This window comes from Bos taurus, chromosome X (assembly GCF_002263795.3).
Source record: "Bos taurus isolate L1 Dominette 01449 registration number 42190680 breed Hereford chromosome X, ARS-UCD2.0, whole genome shotgun sequence".
Taxonomy (NCBI): Eukaryota; Metazoa; Chordata; class Mammalia; order Artiodactyla; family Bovidae; genus Bos; species Bos taurus.
In genome coordinates, this window is record NC_037357.1 from 136,678,692 (window position 1) to 136,697,391 (window position 18,700).

At 45.4% G+C, this 18,700-nt stretch overlaps 1 protein-coding gene across 2 annotated transcripts in view; it reads left to right on the forward strand.

The window, feature by feature from the left end:
* The window catches only part of LOC100300059 (neuroligin 4 X-linked), a 391,198-nt gene extending 372,777 nt beyond the window's left edge, over positions 1-18,421 (forward strand). For both annotated transcript variants that reach the window (XM_059883924.1, XM_059883923.1), the window contains 2 exons: positions 865-1,654; positions 14,644-18,421. In XM_059883924.1, the coding sequence (XP_059739907.1) occupies positions 865-1,654; positions 14,644-15,490 (1,637 nt within the window). In that variant the 3' untranslated portion in view covers positions 15,491-18,421. The remainder of the gene's footprint in view (positions 1-864; positions 1,655-14,643) is intronic.
* Positions 18,422-18,700: the final 279 nt, after the last annotated feature.

The following is an 18,700-nucleotide window of genomic DNA, read 5'->3' on the forward strand; positions in this document are numbered from 1 at the left end:
TTTGCTTCTCTCTGGACACTCACATACTAGACTGATTGGATCGTAAATTTTAAGCTACACAGATTTTTACTTGTAAAACACCCCAAAAGTTTTTAAACCGTTTCTCATCAAATGAAATATTTAAAATGTAGCAGGGTAAGTTGTACCAAAGTCTGGGTTTTGAAAGGATGCCATTTTGAGATTAATGACTTTTTTCTTTTGGGAAAGAAAGTATGTTATAGTGGGGGCATTCAAGTGAAGGTTTCTTTAGGAATAGCTAATGTGATGGATTTATTTTAATTGCAATTTTTTTAGCACCTTCAGTGTATGGAGTGTGGAAATTAAAATGCATTCCAGAATGTTGTGCTCTGAACTTGATATCGATGGAATCCCCCCAACCCCTCTGCCCAATAAAGTGGTACCCGGTTTTGCCAGTAAGGCAAAATGGCCCTTGACCTCTTATGACCTCAAAGCATGTTTTAGGGGATGGAGGGGGTGTGATCACTCTGGGAAGCTTTATTTATAACATCTAAGGATGGAGCCATATTGTATGCAGTCAGGGAAGAGGAGAGGGATTGTATCTTTTATGACCACTGCCGCCAGAGTGTAAAGGCAGTTTCATTTCCCTAAATTGTGGTGTGTGTGTGAGAGAGCATCCTTCAAGTCCAGCGAGAAGGGGAGGGGAGGGCCCAAGAACCAGAGAGATATGAGAGAGAGATGCTGAGAGGGCTGCAGTGCTCCTGCATCCAGAAACTCACGTGCCCCCGCGGGACAGTCAGAGCCGTCTTTGCCGGGTGGAAGGCTGCCCTTCTGTCTCTTTGGTTTTCATCTGCGTGTCCACAATTTCGTGTTTTCATCTGTGTGTCCTGCGTTTCGCCCCTGCAGGTCTCTTCCAGAAGGCCATTATCCAGAGTGGGACCGCCTTGTCCAGCTGGGCCGTCAACTACCAGCCCGCCAAGTACACTCGGATCCTGGCAGACAAGGTGGGCTGCAACATGCTGGACACCACAGACATGGTGGAGTGCCTTCGGAACAAGAACTACCGGGAGCTCATCCAGCAGACCATCACGCCGGCCACCTACCACATCTCCTTCGGGCCCGTCATCGACGGGGACGTCATCCCCGACGACCCTCAGATCCTCATGGAGCAGGGCGAGTTCCTCAACTACGACATCATGCTCGGCGTCAACCAGGGCGAGGGGCTCAAGTTCGTGGACGGCATCGTGGACCACGAAGACGGCGTCACGCCCAACGACTTCGACTTCTCCGTGTCCAACTTTGTGGACAACTTGTACGGCTACCCGGAGGGCAAAGACACCCTGCGGGAGACCATCAAGTTCATGTACACGGACTGGGCGGACAAGGAGAACCCCGAGACGCGCCGCAAAACCCTGGTGGCCCTGTTCACGGACCACCAGTGGGTGGCCCCCGCCGTGGCCACCGCCGACCTGCACGCCCAGTACGGCTCGCCCACCTATTTCTATGCCTTCTACCACCACTGCCAAAGCGAGATGAAGCCCAGCTGGGCGGACTCGGCCCACGGCGACGAGGTCCCCTACGTCTTCGGCATCCCCATGATCGGTCCCACCGAGCTCTTCAGCTGCAACTTCTCCAAGAACGACGTGATGCTCAGTGCGGTGGTCATGACGTACTGGACCAACTTCGCCAAGACCGGGTACGTTCTTCTCCCCCCCGCCATCACGCTGTTGCCTGTCTGGTTCCTCCTTCTGCATGCGTTTTCTGTAGCCAGCTTGACCATGGTCCGCAGGCTCGCACGCACCTGCCCACCCAGTCCTGAGAATAGTCATTTCCGCCACCCCGCCTCCAACATAGAGGGAGACCTCGGTTCTTCGTTACCCTTGAGTCCTTCTCTGTGAAGCCAGGGTTTTTTGGTTACTGCAATATTCCCTGCCATGTTGAAAATTCTCCATTGGGTCCATGCTGGGGTAGGAGCTAATCATTCTGGGCTATTCTGTTGAACATCATCAAGCTGGAGTTTCAAACCTCGGTTTTGACCTTGTCTGGTGGGGGCTTTAGATACACTTGGCTGTTCCGCTCAGAGTTGAGTTGGAGCTTCAAAGGTAGGTACGACCCTGTCTTATTGAGGACTTAGACATCCTTGGTTGTTCCATTCAAAGTTGAGTTGGAGTTTTAAATCTAGTTAGGGCCTTGTCTTGTCAGAGATTTGGACATACTTGGCTATTTTAATCAAACCTCGAATTTCCAGTCTACACAGGATCTTGAGTTGTTTGGTCAATAACAGGGTTATCAAAATACATGTACCACAGGGAAATTGTCTTTACTGCATAGCCAAAGAGTGAATAAATCTGATAATGAATATATAGAAATACTGTTTGTGTATGTTGTATAGCTATATATTATGTATGCGTTAGCACATATAACCGTGGCTACAGTGAAAGTCACTCAGTCGTGTCCAACTCTGTGACACCATGGACTGTAGCCTGCCAGGCTCCCATGTCCATGGGATTCTCCAGGCAGAATACTGGAGTGGGTAGCCATTCCCTTGTCTTGGAGCTCTTTCCAACCCACGGATTGAACCCAGGCCTCCCGCATTGCAGGTGGAGTCTTTACTGTCTGAGCCACCACTTAACTCACAAGTGTAGAGAAATCCTGTTTGTGTATATATAAGATATATATACACACATATATGTGTGTATATACTCACGTAACATTGTCCATATGAGTTATGGGATTTATTTATATATATTTACAAATATATTTTACTTATATATAAATATTTATTCATTTTTAAATATACATATTTGCAAGTATATTTATTTCATTTATATATAAGTATATACCTTAGTTCAGTACTATATAGAAATTTCATATATTTGCCTAGATTTATCTGTATATCCCTCCACGTACATATATAGAAAGCTTATTAGCGAAATGCAGCAGAAAATATACAAGAGTTACATACGCAGTGGGGTCCACCCATCTTCCCTGGAGCAGATTCTCTGCAGACAGTGAGATAAAACACCCCCCAACATCTCAAGCAGCCCCCAGTATCACAGAATCGTCTCATTTTCTCTCTTGTCGAGTAACTTAATTGTGGGAAATAATGAGGTGTCCTTGAGTTCTACCTGTGTGTACTTCTGTGATTAACCTTGAGCTCCGGGTTCTGAATTTAAAACGAAGATGCTAAATCTTCCTGTCGACCACCAGCAGTGGGAGAATGGTGGGGGTGGGTTAGGAGCAGAATTGGGCCCCCTACATTGCAGCCTCACACAGCCCTGGTGAGGGAATGTGGGGAGGTGCAGAGGGTTAGCAGATTTGGGGACCCCATGGATCATAACCCAGCAGGCTCCTCTGTCCATGGGATTCTCCAGGCAAGAATACTGGAGTGGATTGCCATTCAGAGTGTTAGCAGATTTTGGGACCCCATGGACCACAACGCAGCAGGCTCCTCTGTCCATGGCAAGAACACTGGAGTGGGTTGCCATGCCCTCCTCCAGGGGATCATCCCCACCCAGGGATAGAACCCACGTCTCCTGCATTGCAGGCAGATTCTTTACCGTCTGAGTCACCTGAGAAGCCCTTCCTTCTTTACCGTGTTTCTAAATATTCTCTGTTGGGAAGTGGTTTCTCGGTTTTAAGTTCCTAGGAAAAGACTTGAGTTTTTTTCCTGAGCAGCAAACGGTTGTGTGTGAAGGCCCATGTCGAGTGCTCCCATTTTACGAGTTTGATCTAAAGAAGACAGCGGGGAAACAGGGAAGGTCACAACCATCGCAGGTAGAGATGCTCCTCTGTCACCGCGAGGATCTGTCTTCCACGGGGAGATAATTTGAGTCAAGTCAGCAAGTGTCAATGTTTTAACGTAGCCTTGTTTCTTAGATCTCTGGGGCTGCAGCAACACATCACCAAATGCTTGCCTGCCAACAACATAGGTATATTGTTGCCCAGTTCTCAAGGCTTGAAGTCCACGCTGAAGGTGAGGCTGGGTGACCTTCATCCAGGACCTGTCGGGGGATGTTCCTGTGATGAGTCTTAGCTCCTGGTGGTTTGATGGTAGTCTTTGCTTCAGCCTGACTTAAAGCTATGTCTCTCCAAGCTCTGGGTCTCTCACCACATGGCCCTCTCCCAGCATGTCTGTCATCACACGGCCAACTTCCTCTATTTATTGAAATATGTTCATTTACAATGTGGTGTTAATTTCTGCTGTACAACAAAGTGATTCAATTATATATATATATGTATATAAAATATATACACACATGGTTTTTCATCTTCTTTTTCATATTCTGTTTTTGCTTTTCTTGTTTAGTTGCTCATTCCTGTCCAATACTTTGCAACTCTATGAATCATAGCCCTCCAGGGTCCTCTGTCCCTGAGATTCTCCAGGCAGGAATACTGGAGTGGGTGGCCGTTTCCTCCTCCAGGGGATCTTCCCTGCCCAGCGATCAAACCCGCATCTCCTGCATTAGCAGGCGGATTCTTTGCCCCTGAGCCAGCAGGGAAACCCTTCTTCTGGTTTATCTCAGGATACTGACTGTGGTTCCCTAAGCTCTGCGTTATCCATCCTGTATATAATGGTTGGTATCTGCTCATCCCAAACTCCTGCCCCATCCTTTTACCTGCTTCCCCTCCCCCTCAGCAACCTTGAGTCTGGCCTCTTATGTCTATGAGTCTGTTTCCAAGCTAAGTTCGTGTCATATTTTATATTCTACATATAACTGATATCATATGGTATTTATCTTTTTGTGACTTACTTCACTTCGTACGATGACCTCCACGTAGGTCCATGCCCCACATGGCCACAGATGCTATTGTTTCGTTCTTTTTTATTTTTTTATGATGACCAACTTCTTATAAGGCCACCAATCACATGGGTTTAGGAGTCCATCCTGCTCCAGTATGACCTCATCTTTTTTTGTTGTTTTTCAATTTCTGGCCACACCCCTTGGCTTGCAGAATCTTAGTTCTCTGACCAGGGGTCGAACCTGGGCCCTCTGCTGTGGAAACACAGAGTCCTAACCGGTGGAAGTCCTGGTATAACCTCATTTTCCCTTGACTGAGGGCACATCTGCAATGACCCTGTTTGCAATAACAGCACCCTGCAGGGACCTGGGGGTTAAGGCTTAAGCATGTCTTAATTTGATGGGGGTGCACTTCTGTGCATAACCCCTTTTAAAGGCAGGACAAATGCCCAGTTACATCAGGGAACTCAGATACATGGGTGCTCTTGGCAACTTTTGCCTTCCCTTGAAGCAAAGAACATTCCGTGCACTGTGGCCACGCCCATCCGTGATGGTAACAGCCTAACCCATCGTCACTCCATAATATCTAAACACAACATCGTGACTCACCTTTGTGACAGCCACCCACTTTCTATTTCTCTTACGTGTTTTGGGGAAAAGTTTTTACATGACTTTCTTAAATGGAAAGCTAGGATCGTTCATCACCCATTTAACAGAGCCATTAAAGAAAACTGAAAAATCCAAATAAAGCCATTAAACTCTCATTAGCTGTTCTCGCCTGCCAAAGGCTCTGAGATGAATTCTCTCTCAGTGTTATAAAAACAGAAAAAGAAAGAAAAAGGTAAAGGGAATTAATTAATGCCATCAGATGGTAGAGAAATACTTAGACCAAATGGGTACTTTAACCAGAACCTGTGGGCGACTAAGCTAGGATTGCAAATGTTGAGTGTTTGAAATGTTGAGTGTTTTTTTTTTTAAGGCACGACTCTTTTTTTTGTTTGTTTTGGTTTGTTTATTTGCCGAGGACCAGCCCCGGCTGATCCAGGGTATTCGAAGGGGAGACGGCGTCGGCGACTATTTATATGCTAATTAGAGATATAGAGAACAATAGAATGAGGATAGCTCAGTAGGAAAATTCAGTGGAGAAAAGAAGCTGAGTAGCTTGGTTTACGCGGGAGACCAATAAAACTTCAAGACAAGAAGTTTGCACCACTTACGTAGGCCGCAGGCGCCCTCTCGAATAGCGGAAGGTGTCTCACCCTAGACACCTTCTCGAGTGGGTCTTAGAAGCCCAGGCATGATTAGTAAGCGTGGTGGGTTCCGCGCTCCAGATGGAGACTCAGCTGGAAGTTAAAGGGAAGAATGACATGGGGAGACCAAGCGCTGGTGAACAAGGCCCGTAGCTTTATTTTTAACAGGGGCTTTTATACCCTAAGTTACACATAGAGGATAATAGGGGATGCAAAGTCAGCAGTCTTTGGTTCTTATCAAAAACCAAGGTTTCTTTCCTACAAATGTATCGTATACAAATGGTTTAGGTGATTTACATCATCTTCTGGCCAGAAGGCCTACTAACATTTTATGACTCTTGACAAGGACTTATCAACAAAGACTTACTTTCTCTAAGAGTAATTATTTCAAGGTTTGGCACCATCTTCCAAAGATAAAATTGCATTCCTATAGGGCGGATGTGTAATGGGTTTACAACAAAGAAAGAATTTATTACCTTAAGGGTCTAAAGTTACTAACACCAAGGCCACTACTTATTTTTTCTACATACCCACTATTAATTGATACATATTCAAGGATACAATTCAGGGGATGTGAAAACTTGGCAACGAGCATTGACTCATCAATGAAATCCTTTACTAGTTTATTCTGACAGTTTTTAACTCTCTGAGAGGCTCTAAGCTATTTGAATATCTTAAGCTTCCCATGCCTCTCGAGGCTGGGAGACTGTAAACAATCGTATGCATAGCTGCAGGAGTCCGGGTAAACTTGTCAGGCGAGTTAGAGAGCCATCTGAGGGGTTTGGATTTAAACACTCCTAATTGCCCAGGAACTTTATTAATTGGAGCTGTAAGTTAACTCTTTGGCAGAGAGAGAGAGAGATGGTGGTAGGGGACAGCCCCCAGTAAAGTCAGAGGTGAGAGCACAAAGCAATAAAGTAGGCAGACTCTGGTTTTTTGGGGGAAAATGCTCAAGAATATCCGGGGGGACTCCTGAGGCTCGATCCCGCCTTTGCGTATGCCGAGCCTCCTTCCTCATGACCTTTGTCATGAGTGGAATGCCTCACCGGCTCCCCGCATTTATTCATTTAGGGAAATTGAATTACTTCTACGTATTGAAAGTGTTTATCTGAGGGAATTTGTTTACTCTTCTAGATCTATTTTAACTGTAATCAGAATATCAGGGTAATGCGTTGAGTGGTTTTTAATGCTGTAATTCCATTTTCTAAAATCACCGGGGCAGATGCCTGTGGTCCACGCCCCTCATCTGAGGAACGTAGCCTTGGAGATACAGAGTAACTTGGGCTTGATGGCTGCTCCAGGTCACTCTTATGGGCGTTAGTGGGGTGTGTTTAGGATGCTTTGGGATTTCATAAAGTTGCTGGTGTACAAGACTAAGAAATAAGGATGCAGCTTGGAGGAATAGCCCCATCTTCTGACCGGAGTCCAAAACTTCAGGTAGAGATGTCATTGCAGTAGCAAGTTGAGACTGACTGATGGATGGCCTTGGAAGTTAGTCTGAAGAATCTGGACTTTATCCAAGCAGGAGCTATTTTTGCTCCCGGGGTCCACGTGGAGCGTGGCTGAGGTCATCCTTGGAGACGTTAATGCAGTGAGTTTTCACAACTCGTTTGAAAGGCCATTGGAGTGACTCGAGTCGTCTTCCAAAGAAGTTACTCAGACCTTCCTCTGACCTACAGCGCAAATGTGCAATTTCAGATGTAACTCGGGGAGGACCACTATTGAGTGGTGTCTGGTTAACCAGAAAACGGGAGACTGAGCTGATGGCACAGATGGTGACCGAGGTGTTTGCCAACGGATGACACGGCTTCACGGGTGGTCGCTAGTTAATTCTCTAAAAGACTTCAATTTATTTAACTGCTTACTTAAAATAGGATAATGGTGTAAGCGGCCATGTGTGGAAGAGGTATTCTTTTCACTAGGGGCTAAAAAGTGGTCCTGCTATGGAGAGTGTGGTACCATTGTCCCAATAAGGGAGAGGCATGGGGTAAACCATCTCTGATGTCTTGAGGGGTCTCACAGCTTATCTGATGTCCCTCAGGGAGCAGCCATGGGATAAACCATCTCTGATGTCATGAAGGGTCTCACAGCTTATCTGATGTCCCTCAGGGAGCAGCCATGGGATAAACCATCTCTGATGTCATGAGGGGTCTCACAGCTTATCTGATGTCCCTCAGGGAGCAGCCATGGATGAACCATCTCTGATGTCATGAGGGGTCTCACACCTTATCTGATGTCAGTCAGGGAGCAGCCATGGATGAACCATCTCTGATGTCATGAGGGGTCTCACACCTTATCTGATGTCAGTCAGGGAGCAGCCATGGGATAAACCATCTCTGATGTCCTGAGGGGCCTCACACCTTATCTGATGTCCCTCAGGGAGCAGCCATGGATGAACCATCTCTGATACCATGAGGGGGTCTCACACCTTATCTGATGTCACTCAGGAAGCAGTTATGGGATAAACCATCTCTGATGTCATGAGGGGTCTCACACCTTATCTGATGTCCCTCAGGGAGCAGCCATGGCATAAACCATCTCTGATGTCATGCGGGATCTCACACCTTATCTGATGTCCCTTCAAGAGCAGCCATGGGATAAACCATTTCTGATGTCATGTGGGGTCTCACACGTTATCTGATGTCAGTCAGGGAGCAGCCATGGATGAACCATTTCTGATGCCATGAGGGGTCTCACACCTTATCTTGAGGCAGTGACTCTCAAAACATGATTGAATACACTTGACTATACTATCGACTGCTCCCCATGGGTGCAGAGAGAGCATGTGGTTCTAAGAATATTATGTCATGGTATCTGTCTCAGCATGTGACTGAGAAGAAAGGATTGTGCTGAATTGAAGCATGCTTAGATGTGATCACTGGGTGGAACTTTGGATCTGTTGAACCTTGTTACCAGCATCCCGTGTTCCTGGTTGTTCATCCCTCTGCCGAGACGAAGTGAATGCTTTGGCTGCTTTGCATTTGACCACAGCTGACAGCTCTGGCCTTACTTGTAGGCGTAAACCTACACATTTCTGGTATGGCACAGGCTCTTTGTTAAGCACAGAAAAACAATGTGGGGATGGTGAGTTAGCAGGCACTGAAGGCAGGGTAGGAGGGAAGGAAGAAGGAAGCTAGGAAGGAAGGAGGGAGAGAGAAGAGGGAAGGATGGAAGGAGGATGGAAGGATGCTCTTGTTGCTAGGAGACCGTTTCAATCATCCAGGTGAAAAGACTCTACTGAAACAGTGCTGGGGTCGGGGGGGACAGTGAAACCAGAACCTTTAAGTATTAAGCTCCTTGGAGAGCTCCATGATACATCAAAAGTACTGTCAAGGAAAGGTTAAAGTTCATCCCAAGGTTTACGAATATCACACAGACTGCAACTCTTTGTCACAGATTCCCACCTCTTTAGGCAGGACCGGTGACTAGAAATCTGGTGTTTGTCCATCAGGGACCATTGCAATTTGGCTTCTGCGTGTTGGATAAGAAGGGCAGAATGAGAGTCCCAGCAGAAGTCACGGCCCGTGAATGGTACTTTTCAAGTATTCTACTTTGAAGACTCAGAGCCTCTTGGAATTTAGAGTTGGGAAGGCACTTGGCCAACAAGCCAATGTATATGATGTAGGAAAGGCAAGCATATATTGGATGTCTGTCTGAGTATACTGGTGTAGGTCGAGTGGGTAGAAGAATGACATGCTTTGCATTGGCTTTCCGATGCCATCTCTACTCTTGACTTTGCTCACATCCTGTGGTCAATTTCTGCATCCGCTTTTGTGCAATCTTTGCAGAGCTCAAGAAACGGAGAAGATGGCTTTGAAACCGTTGCAGCCCAAGTCTGGTGTTAAAAGTGACCTTTGTTGTCCCGAAGCATTTTAAGCTCAGTGAGTGAACATCACTCCCTGCGGTACGGGATGGACCAAACACATGATTCTTGCTGTAGGGGGTAATTTTCTTCTCAGATGTCTAAGGAAAAATAGTCAAGCACGACCTTGTTTTAGGGGTGAGGCAGACCTCATACCAACCTCCAGAAGAGCCTGTCAGAGGGGTCATTGGTGTCTGTAAAGAAATCGTGTTACCCGTCTGTCCCAAATAAAATGAGCCGCAAGACCCCGAACACGCATTTAACCGCCAGCTGCCAAGGTGGTGCTGCAAGTGAAATATGACAGGTGAAAATGGACCTTCAGAGAGAAGATGTGTTTGTTTCATTCTCTCCTTAATCATGCTAATCTTTAGTTTTGCCTGTGGGAATTAAACGACACGGTGTGCTGAAGAAAAGTCTAAAAAACAAGGCCCTGGTACCCCACGTAGAGATCTTGCTTGCTTCAGAGTGTTTGACACCAGAAAGCGATGAGCTTCCTTCCATAAGCGCCCCACATTTATCTCCGTTTAAGGCTTCTGACGGTGCATCGCCAAGAACTTTCACAGATTGTTTTGGGGCTAAAGCGTATTTACCTGGATTTTCAAAATCCTTTATTCTCTGAGAACAAAATAAATGTGTTTTCTTTACCTTTCAAATGTACACCAAATGCCGAAAAAAAAGCCAAATATCTAACATAAACACTCTTTCCTAGATGCCAGCTCTTTAATAAAAGGTCAGTAGAACCAGAAGGCCTGATTCTGTGAAATCAGATCAATTCAAAAAGAGTACGAATCCTTGCTCCCTTTCATTGCTTTTAGAACAATAAAAATCAATTCTTACTCTCAGCCTTTTAGTTTTATTTTATAAAAATGTTTCCATGGCAAGTCCAATTAAATAGGAATTTTCCAACACTTTATTTCAGAAGACTCAAGTAAGAGAATGCGAGATGCTATATTGCATCCAACATTTTTTCTAAAACATGTAAAAGTAAAAGCACAAGGGCAGATTATTTTAGAATACATCAACGGTTATACATGAACACATGGATAAGAAGGCTTATGGTATATTTTAAATATTTTTTCATGTCACTAATAGGAGCACAGCAGTTGCAGTTTATTTATCTTGCATGCCACATATGTAATCATATGTGTAGGTCATATATGTATCTATCCATCTATCCGTGTGCATATATAGTATGCAGGAAGTCTTATAATACGCAGTGTGAGAAAAGGGAAAGTGTTAGTCACTCAGAGGAATCTGACTGTTTGCAACCTCATGGACTGTAGCCCCTCCAGGCTTCTCTGTCCATGGGATTCTCCAGGCCGGAATACTGGAGTGGGTTGCCATTCCCTTCTCCAGGGGATCTTCCCAACCCAGGGATGGAACCCAAGTCTCCTCTGTCTCCTGCAGTGCAGGTGGATTCTTTACAGTCTGAGCCACCAGAGAAGCCCGGCATGCAGTACAATTTCATGCAATATATGCTGTCCGGAGAAGGCAGTGGCACCCCACTCCAGTAGTCTTGCCTCGAAAATCCCACGGACGGAGGAGCCTGGTAGGTTGCAGTCCATGGGGGTTGTTAAGAGTCGGACATGACTGAGCGACTTCACTTTACCTTTTCACTTTCATGCATTGGAGAAGGAAATGGCAACCCACTCCAGGGTTCTTGCCTGGAGAATCCCAGGGACGGGAGAGCCTTGTGGGCTGCGGTCTGTATCCACGTTATATAATATACATATTGTATGTGATACAGCATTTATTATATACAGTATAGAGTGAGCCATACAAGCTATGATACAATGGTATCCTTTTGTACAGGGCACACTATATACATGATGTCGTTGTTTGGTTACTAAGTCACGCTTGACTCTTTGCAACCCCACGGATTGCAACACGCCAGGCTTCCCTGTCCTCCACTATCTCCCAGCGTTTGCTCAGATTCATGTCCACTGAGTCAAGTGATGCTGTATCACCATCTCTAATGATAAACATACGAAGTACCGTCCATCCTGTGGTATACAGCGTATGTGAAAGTGAAGTGCAAGTGTTAGTTGCTCAGTCGTGTCCGACCCTTTGCGACCCCGTGGACTGCAGCCCGCCAGGTTCCTCAGTCCATGAGATTTCCCAGACAAGACTACTTGAGTGAGTTCCCATTCCCTTCTCCAGGGGATCTTCCCGATCCAGGGATTGAACCTAGGTCTCCCTCTTTGCAGGCAGATGCTTTAACATCTGAGCCACCAGGGAAGCCCATATAAGTATATATATGAAACATTTTATATAAGTATATAAAAATACACTATACTGTATACAAAGTATACCATGTAACACATATATACTGTTGTATACAGGACACTTTGACACAGCATAAACTATATGAAGTATATAATGTAACATATATGCTATGATACATACAATATGCTTTATAACAGTATGTATGATATACAGTCTACAGTGTATCACATAAACAGTATCATTATGCAGCATACACTATGTATATTATATACTGTACCATATAAGCTAGTACACAGTATACTTTTATGCAGTACGTGCTATATAAAGTATATAGTATAAGATCTGTGGGCTTCCCAGGCAGTTGCAGTATTAAAGAACCCACCTGCCAGTGCAGGATATAGAAGAGATGTGGGTTTGATCCCTGGGTCGGGAAGATCCTCTGGAGGAGGAAATGGCAACCCACACTCCAGGATTCTTGTCTGAAAATTTTCCATGGAAAGGGAAGCCTGGTGGGCTGCAGCCTATGGGGTTGCAAAGGGTTGGACACGGCTGAGCGACTAAGCACATAAGATTTACACTGTGAATATATACCGTTTATTATTTATAGTCTTCTCTGCCAGTTTGTAGGTATTCTGACGTATTAATGCACTCTTTCTATACACCAGGACTATTACGGCTTCCTCACTTAATTCCAATCCCAATATTCATATCCAGTTTATAGATCAGGATAAGAGAGGTTTAAGAATTTGCTCGACATCTCCCAACTTGTGAAGCGGGAGAAAGGCACAGCTTAATGTATGTTCATGATGTTCACAGCCTCAGACTGAAGACTAAAGCCCTCCCTATGGCAATGCCTGGATCTGTGGGTCAAAGGTATCACTTGAAGCCTGCGTGCCACCTGGGAATGTCTGCAGACGTTGGGTCTTCCACTGGAACCTTCTGGTGCCCCCGCCTTCTGGCACATAAGCCAAGAGGTGGTGGCTTTATAAGTGTGTTGCCAATAAGGCGTTGCCTGGAACGTGGAGGTTAGGGCACCCACAGCAGTAGACCAGGGCGAGCTAGGTCTGCACGCCACTTCTGAGAGGTCACTGCTCTCCCCGAGGTGACTTTTATCATGCACAATCTCAGGTGTTCCAAACCAGCAAACGTGAAAAGACAAAATCTGTCTTACAGGTCACTTTACCAAGCCTAAAAAAAAAAAAAAATGGAAGAAATTAGAGTATATCTTTGAGAGGATTCTCTTAAAAAAAAGCTGGGTGGCAACCATGTTTCAAGTACCATGTTCTGTGGAGAATCTTTCAATATTGATGATTGTCCTTCTGCCTGTGGCCGTTCATGTACATCACGGGGGATGTCAGGTTCATAGTTGCTGAAAGTGAAAGTTAAGTCACTCAGTCGTGTCCGACTCTTTGCGACCCATGGACTGTAGCCTACCAGGCTCCTCTGTCCATGGGATTTTCCAGGCAAGAGTACTGGAGTGGATTGCCATTTCTTTCTCCAGGGGATCTTCCCGACCCAGGGATCGAACCCGGGTCTCCCACATTGCAGACAGACGCTTTACTGTCTGAGCCACCAGGGAAGTCCGGACACTTGAAATCTATAAAAACCCTCAGTTTACTGCATCTTGTGGTATTTTTCCTAAAATCCTTGACTTCAGCATGTCTAAAAGCACAGTCTTGCCAAACGTACGACATCAATGGAATGTTATTTGATCTTCACGTGACTCAGTCTTCAAAAGCTTTTCAAGTTATGTACGTATGTCTAATAGACCTCAAACCGTGGATGCATATTTCTTATTTATTAACATTTTGTAATGACAGAAGCCAGATTCTTTTTTTTGCATTTTTAACATATTTTAATTGTTATAACTGCAATATATATCCATCTACCTAAGAAGCAGTTCTTGAGGAAGAAAGAGAATGTACACATTTTGGACAATAATCTCCAAATCAGGATTTCTCAAGTTTAATACTGTTGACATCTGGGATGAAAAATTTCTTTGCTGTGGGGGTGGGGGGAGCTGTCCTGTGCCCTGGAGAGTATTTGACAGTCATCATGGTATCTACCTTCATTCATGGCACCATCCTTCATGTATAACAACCAAAAACATCTCCAGGTATTGCCAGATGCCCACCCCCGTCCCCGCCTTTAGGGGGGCTGCTCAGTCTCTGGTTGAGGTTAGTGACTCCAAAAGTAGTTCAGCCTGAAATGCTGAAAATTTTCCAACCAAAGTAGTTTAAATTTGAAATCCTGAACCATATCCGAGACACGTTTGTTTTCCTCCTGAAAAATCTCCAAGTTTGGAAGACAACTGGGTGCGTTAAAAATACAGAAATGTTACAGAAACGGTATCGTGTTTTCATTGGGACTTATTTTAAAGGTTAAGGTAAGAGGGGATTCTTCTATAGACAAGGCGGAATGGTAGGCACACGTGGATTAAACCACAGGGTACTCATTGCCACTTCGGTACTGTGCGCGTATCAATAAACACGTGAGATGATCTGACTGTCATTTCGTTTTGCTTGATTAAAATTGACTTGTGACTTGCGGAAGAGTGTGACCTTCTTTTTTTCCTCTCTTTTCTCTCTCTCCCTTCTGTCCTCAGTGACCCCAATCAGCCTGTTCCACAGGACACCAAGTTCATTCACACAAAACCCAACCGCTTTGAGGAAGTGGCCTGGTCCAAGTATAACCCCAAAGACCAGCTGTATCTGCACATTGGCTTGAAGCCCCGCGTGAGGGATCACTATCGAGCCACGAAAGTCGCCTTCTGGCTGGAACTGGTCCCACACCTGCACAATTTGAATGAGATATTCCAGTACGTGTCTACCACCACCAAGGTGCCCCCTCCGGACATGACGTCCTTCCCCTACGGGACCCGGCGGTCGCCCTCCAAGATCTGGCCCACGACCAAACGCCCGGCCATCACCCCAGCCAACAGCAACCCCAAGCACTCCAAGGACCCTCACAAGACGGGGCCCGAGGACACCACTGTCCTCATCGAGACCAAACGGGATTACTCCACCGAGCTGAGCGTCACCATCGCCGTGGGGGCGTCCCTGCTGTTCCTGAACATCCTGGCCTTTGCCGCCCTCTACTACAAGAAGGACAAGAGACGCCACGAGACCCACCGGCGCCCCAGCCCGCAGAGGAACGCTGCCAATGACATCGCGCACATCCAGAACGAGGAGATCATGTCCCTGCAGATGAAGCAGCTGGACCACGAGTGCGAGTCGCTGCAGGCCCACGACACGCTGAGGCTCACCTGCCCGCCGGACTACACGCTCACGCTCCGCAGGTCTCCCGACGACATCCCACTCATGACCCCCAACACCATCACCATGATCCCCAACACGCTCACGGGCATGCAGCCGCTGCACACATTCAACACCTTCAGCGGAGGCCAGAACAGCACAAACATACCACACGGACACTCCACCACCAGAGTATAGCTCTGCAGTCCCCTCCTTCCCCTCCCCGCCCTCTTGCCACCCCGCCCCCTGCCACGGGAAGAGGGACAAAGAAGCACCATCTCCAAACAAGGAATGTGTTTCATCCCACTGGCTTAAGACACACACACACACACACACAAACCCCAAAAGGGCAACCATTGTGTCTTTACAGACCTCCCATGCTGGCATTTCCCGGTACCACGAGATCAACTTTCAACCCGACGAAATGTGAAACGGTATCCATTCGCTGTCACAGTTCTGCTTTTAAGACCCACCACCATCCAAGCCGACTTGAGCGCGACAAGGACGTCCACGAATCAAGGACCTGGGCGTTTCCAACCGTGACCGTAGAAGCTGACACCTTTCTGGAACTCAGCCAGGGACACTAATTCTTTTTTTTTTTTTTTTTAAATCACAGTTGAAAAAAAAAAATAAAGTTCTTTATGTGCCACACGACAGATGGCTCTCCTTAAGTGAAAAACAAACGAAAAGAGTCTGTGGGCTTTTACCCAGCATACAGAGCAGTAATCCAGAAAAGAAGGAAAAGTAGAATTTTATTATTAAACGAACAGACTATTCAGTTACATACCTAGAGTTCTGTGCAAAGAGATGTTTTGCCAGCCTGAACTATATTTAAGAAACTTTGTAAAAAAAAAAAAACAGAAAGAAAGAAAATGTATATAGCTGTGAGTTTAAACAAAACGGAGAGAAAAAACAAAACAAAAAAAAAACAAGCAAAAAAAAAAAAAAACGCTTTTATTGGTGTTTTCAGTTTGAAAGAGCTTTTAGCAAGGTTGTGCTTTCTTCATTGTGGTCTGTATGTATATAAATCGGTATATACATTAGTCATATCACGTCTGTTCCCTCCAAGACACAGAGGGGCTTCTTCTTCTTAAATCCTTGTGGCCAACAGACACGGGGTTTTCTAAGGCATTTCATTTGTAAGAGGATATGGTTGTCACGCGGCGGACTCTGACCGTCCCTGTGACCGGGCTCTCTCCCCATTTTTTTTTTTTTTTTTGTTTTTGGGCTGGAAAGTGCATGCGACGGCATTCTTAGAAGACTGTTTTTTTTTTTTTTTTTTTTTTTTAGGCAAACTTTTATTTTTGGGTTGTTAAAGACTTCATGAAGTTGCAACCGCTCCCCCACCCCCCGCAAGAAGGATCCCCAGCGTGGAGTCTATTTAAAAGCTTGTTGACTTAGATACGCATACTCATGCAGAGAAATCGCAGGGCCTGGGAGGGGAGGGTGTGGGGAGCAGAATACAAGTCTCGTTCTGTAGCTGTGGCTCTTTGAATCTGTTAAGGAAGAGTCGCTTCCCACACCCAGGGTCCTGCCAAAAGAGAGAAAGAAAGCTTGTGTTTGGTGGGCCGGCGGTCTGCTGAGTCAATACATCTCTGTGTTCCCCGGCAGCTGCAGAAATACCTGTTCAGCTTAGCTAATCAGATCGAGGGAGGGGGCATGTGTCTTTCCTTTCTGGTAAAAGCAGTCAAGTCCATTATTTATCAGTAAGCGGGGTTTTTTTTGTGGTTGTTGTTGTTTTTGAATTCTTTGGATCATTTATGGGGTAAAACATTACGCTTGTCTGAAATGGTTATCTTTTGTGCATTTTGCGTATCCGTCACTGATCCGGGACTATCACAGACAGGAGACCAAGGAAGGGAGAGAACACTCCAAGGGCTTTGTGTGGGTTTTCCAGGAAGTTAGAGAATGGCTTGACTGTCAAGATAACACACGGAAATATTCAGCCATTCTTCACTGATGAGGTGGGGATGAGAATCTCGGCGCCTCCGACACCAAGTCATTTTCTTATGGTCGTTTTAGCTTTCCTTAAGGGATATCACGCAGGTATCGTTAAGTCGAAGGAAAATCGATAGCAACCACGGTGACTTGAAGTTTTGGCTTTCAAAAACCCATCGCCAAGCCAGGAAATAGTAGCCAAAGATGGGATGTCTTGGGGCGTGGTTATCAGAGCAACTCAGCTAAGGTGCACGTTCTCAAGAAAGACAGTCCAAATTCCTCGTCCCTTGGTACAATCTTTGATTACCGGAACCCCTAGACTAAAACTGTAACAGCACTTCTCCAAAGTCTTTGAAAATGACGGCCCTCCACCCCGCAACCCCCAGAAAAACAGAGTTCTTAGGAAGTCAGTGCAGACCGATCTCCCAGCAAATTCTGCTGTTCATCTTGGTTCAGATTTTAAGAGTGAGTCTGTGTACGTGAAATGTAATCCCAACTTTGCACAGAGTGAAGTGCACACTCCTGCAGCTCAGAGGTGTCATGGGTAAGGTTTTCGATCATCCTGTGTTAAAGCTCCCGTCAGACCATTTCTGCAAGCCATGTATTTATTACCCCAGCTAAGTGACCACAAATAGGCTGTCCAGGAAGTTACAGGGGAAGTGGCACTCGACAGCCGTGTGGGACCGGTCTGTTTGTGATGTGAATTTCAGTATTTGTTTAGTATTTCCAATCGTCTTCTGCTAGCAATATGCACAGTAATGTATCAGGCTTGTGACATTTGGATAAGGAAAAAAAAAAAAGAGTTCTTGTTAAGTGAATAACTTTAGCTTTTACAAAGGGTTATGATCAAAAGCAATTTAATACACCTTAAATGATATCTTATTTCTACATGGAAAGAAGTTATAGAATCTTCATAGAGTTCTATGAGAATAAAATATACTTGCTATCTATAAAAAAGAGAAAACTGAGAAAAAAAATAAGTTAAAAAAAAAAACTTTCCTAGGCTTTTATTCTTGAACTTCACTGGCACGCAGGGTTTAATGGTTTCTCGGATTATTATTTTGCGATTTTGTTTTTGATTTTGCCTTAAGTAATGATAGAAGATATATATGGCTGGACACATATGTATAAACTTTTCAGCAGCATTTTTAATAATAAAATATCACAGTATTTTCTAATGCTTTGTGCAAATAATTACGCGTCCATTCTTTTTTTGGAGGTGGCCTGTCGTATTTCTTTTCTCGGCTTCAGACGTCTTTCTCGCTTTCAGGGCTAAACGATACATTCGATGTACATGATCCGTGGTAAACTCAGTCGATTACGGACCGGTTTCTTGTGGTTTGTCCTGGGGAACAGGTTTTGTGTCCCCAACAGGGACATTTCTCTTGGCCTGACGCTGAACGTGGGGGCGGGGGTGGGTGCTCCGAATGGTGAAATTGGTAACAAGAGGGTATTTCCTGAAATGAAACA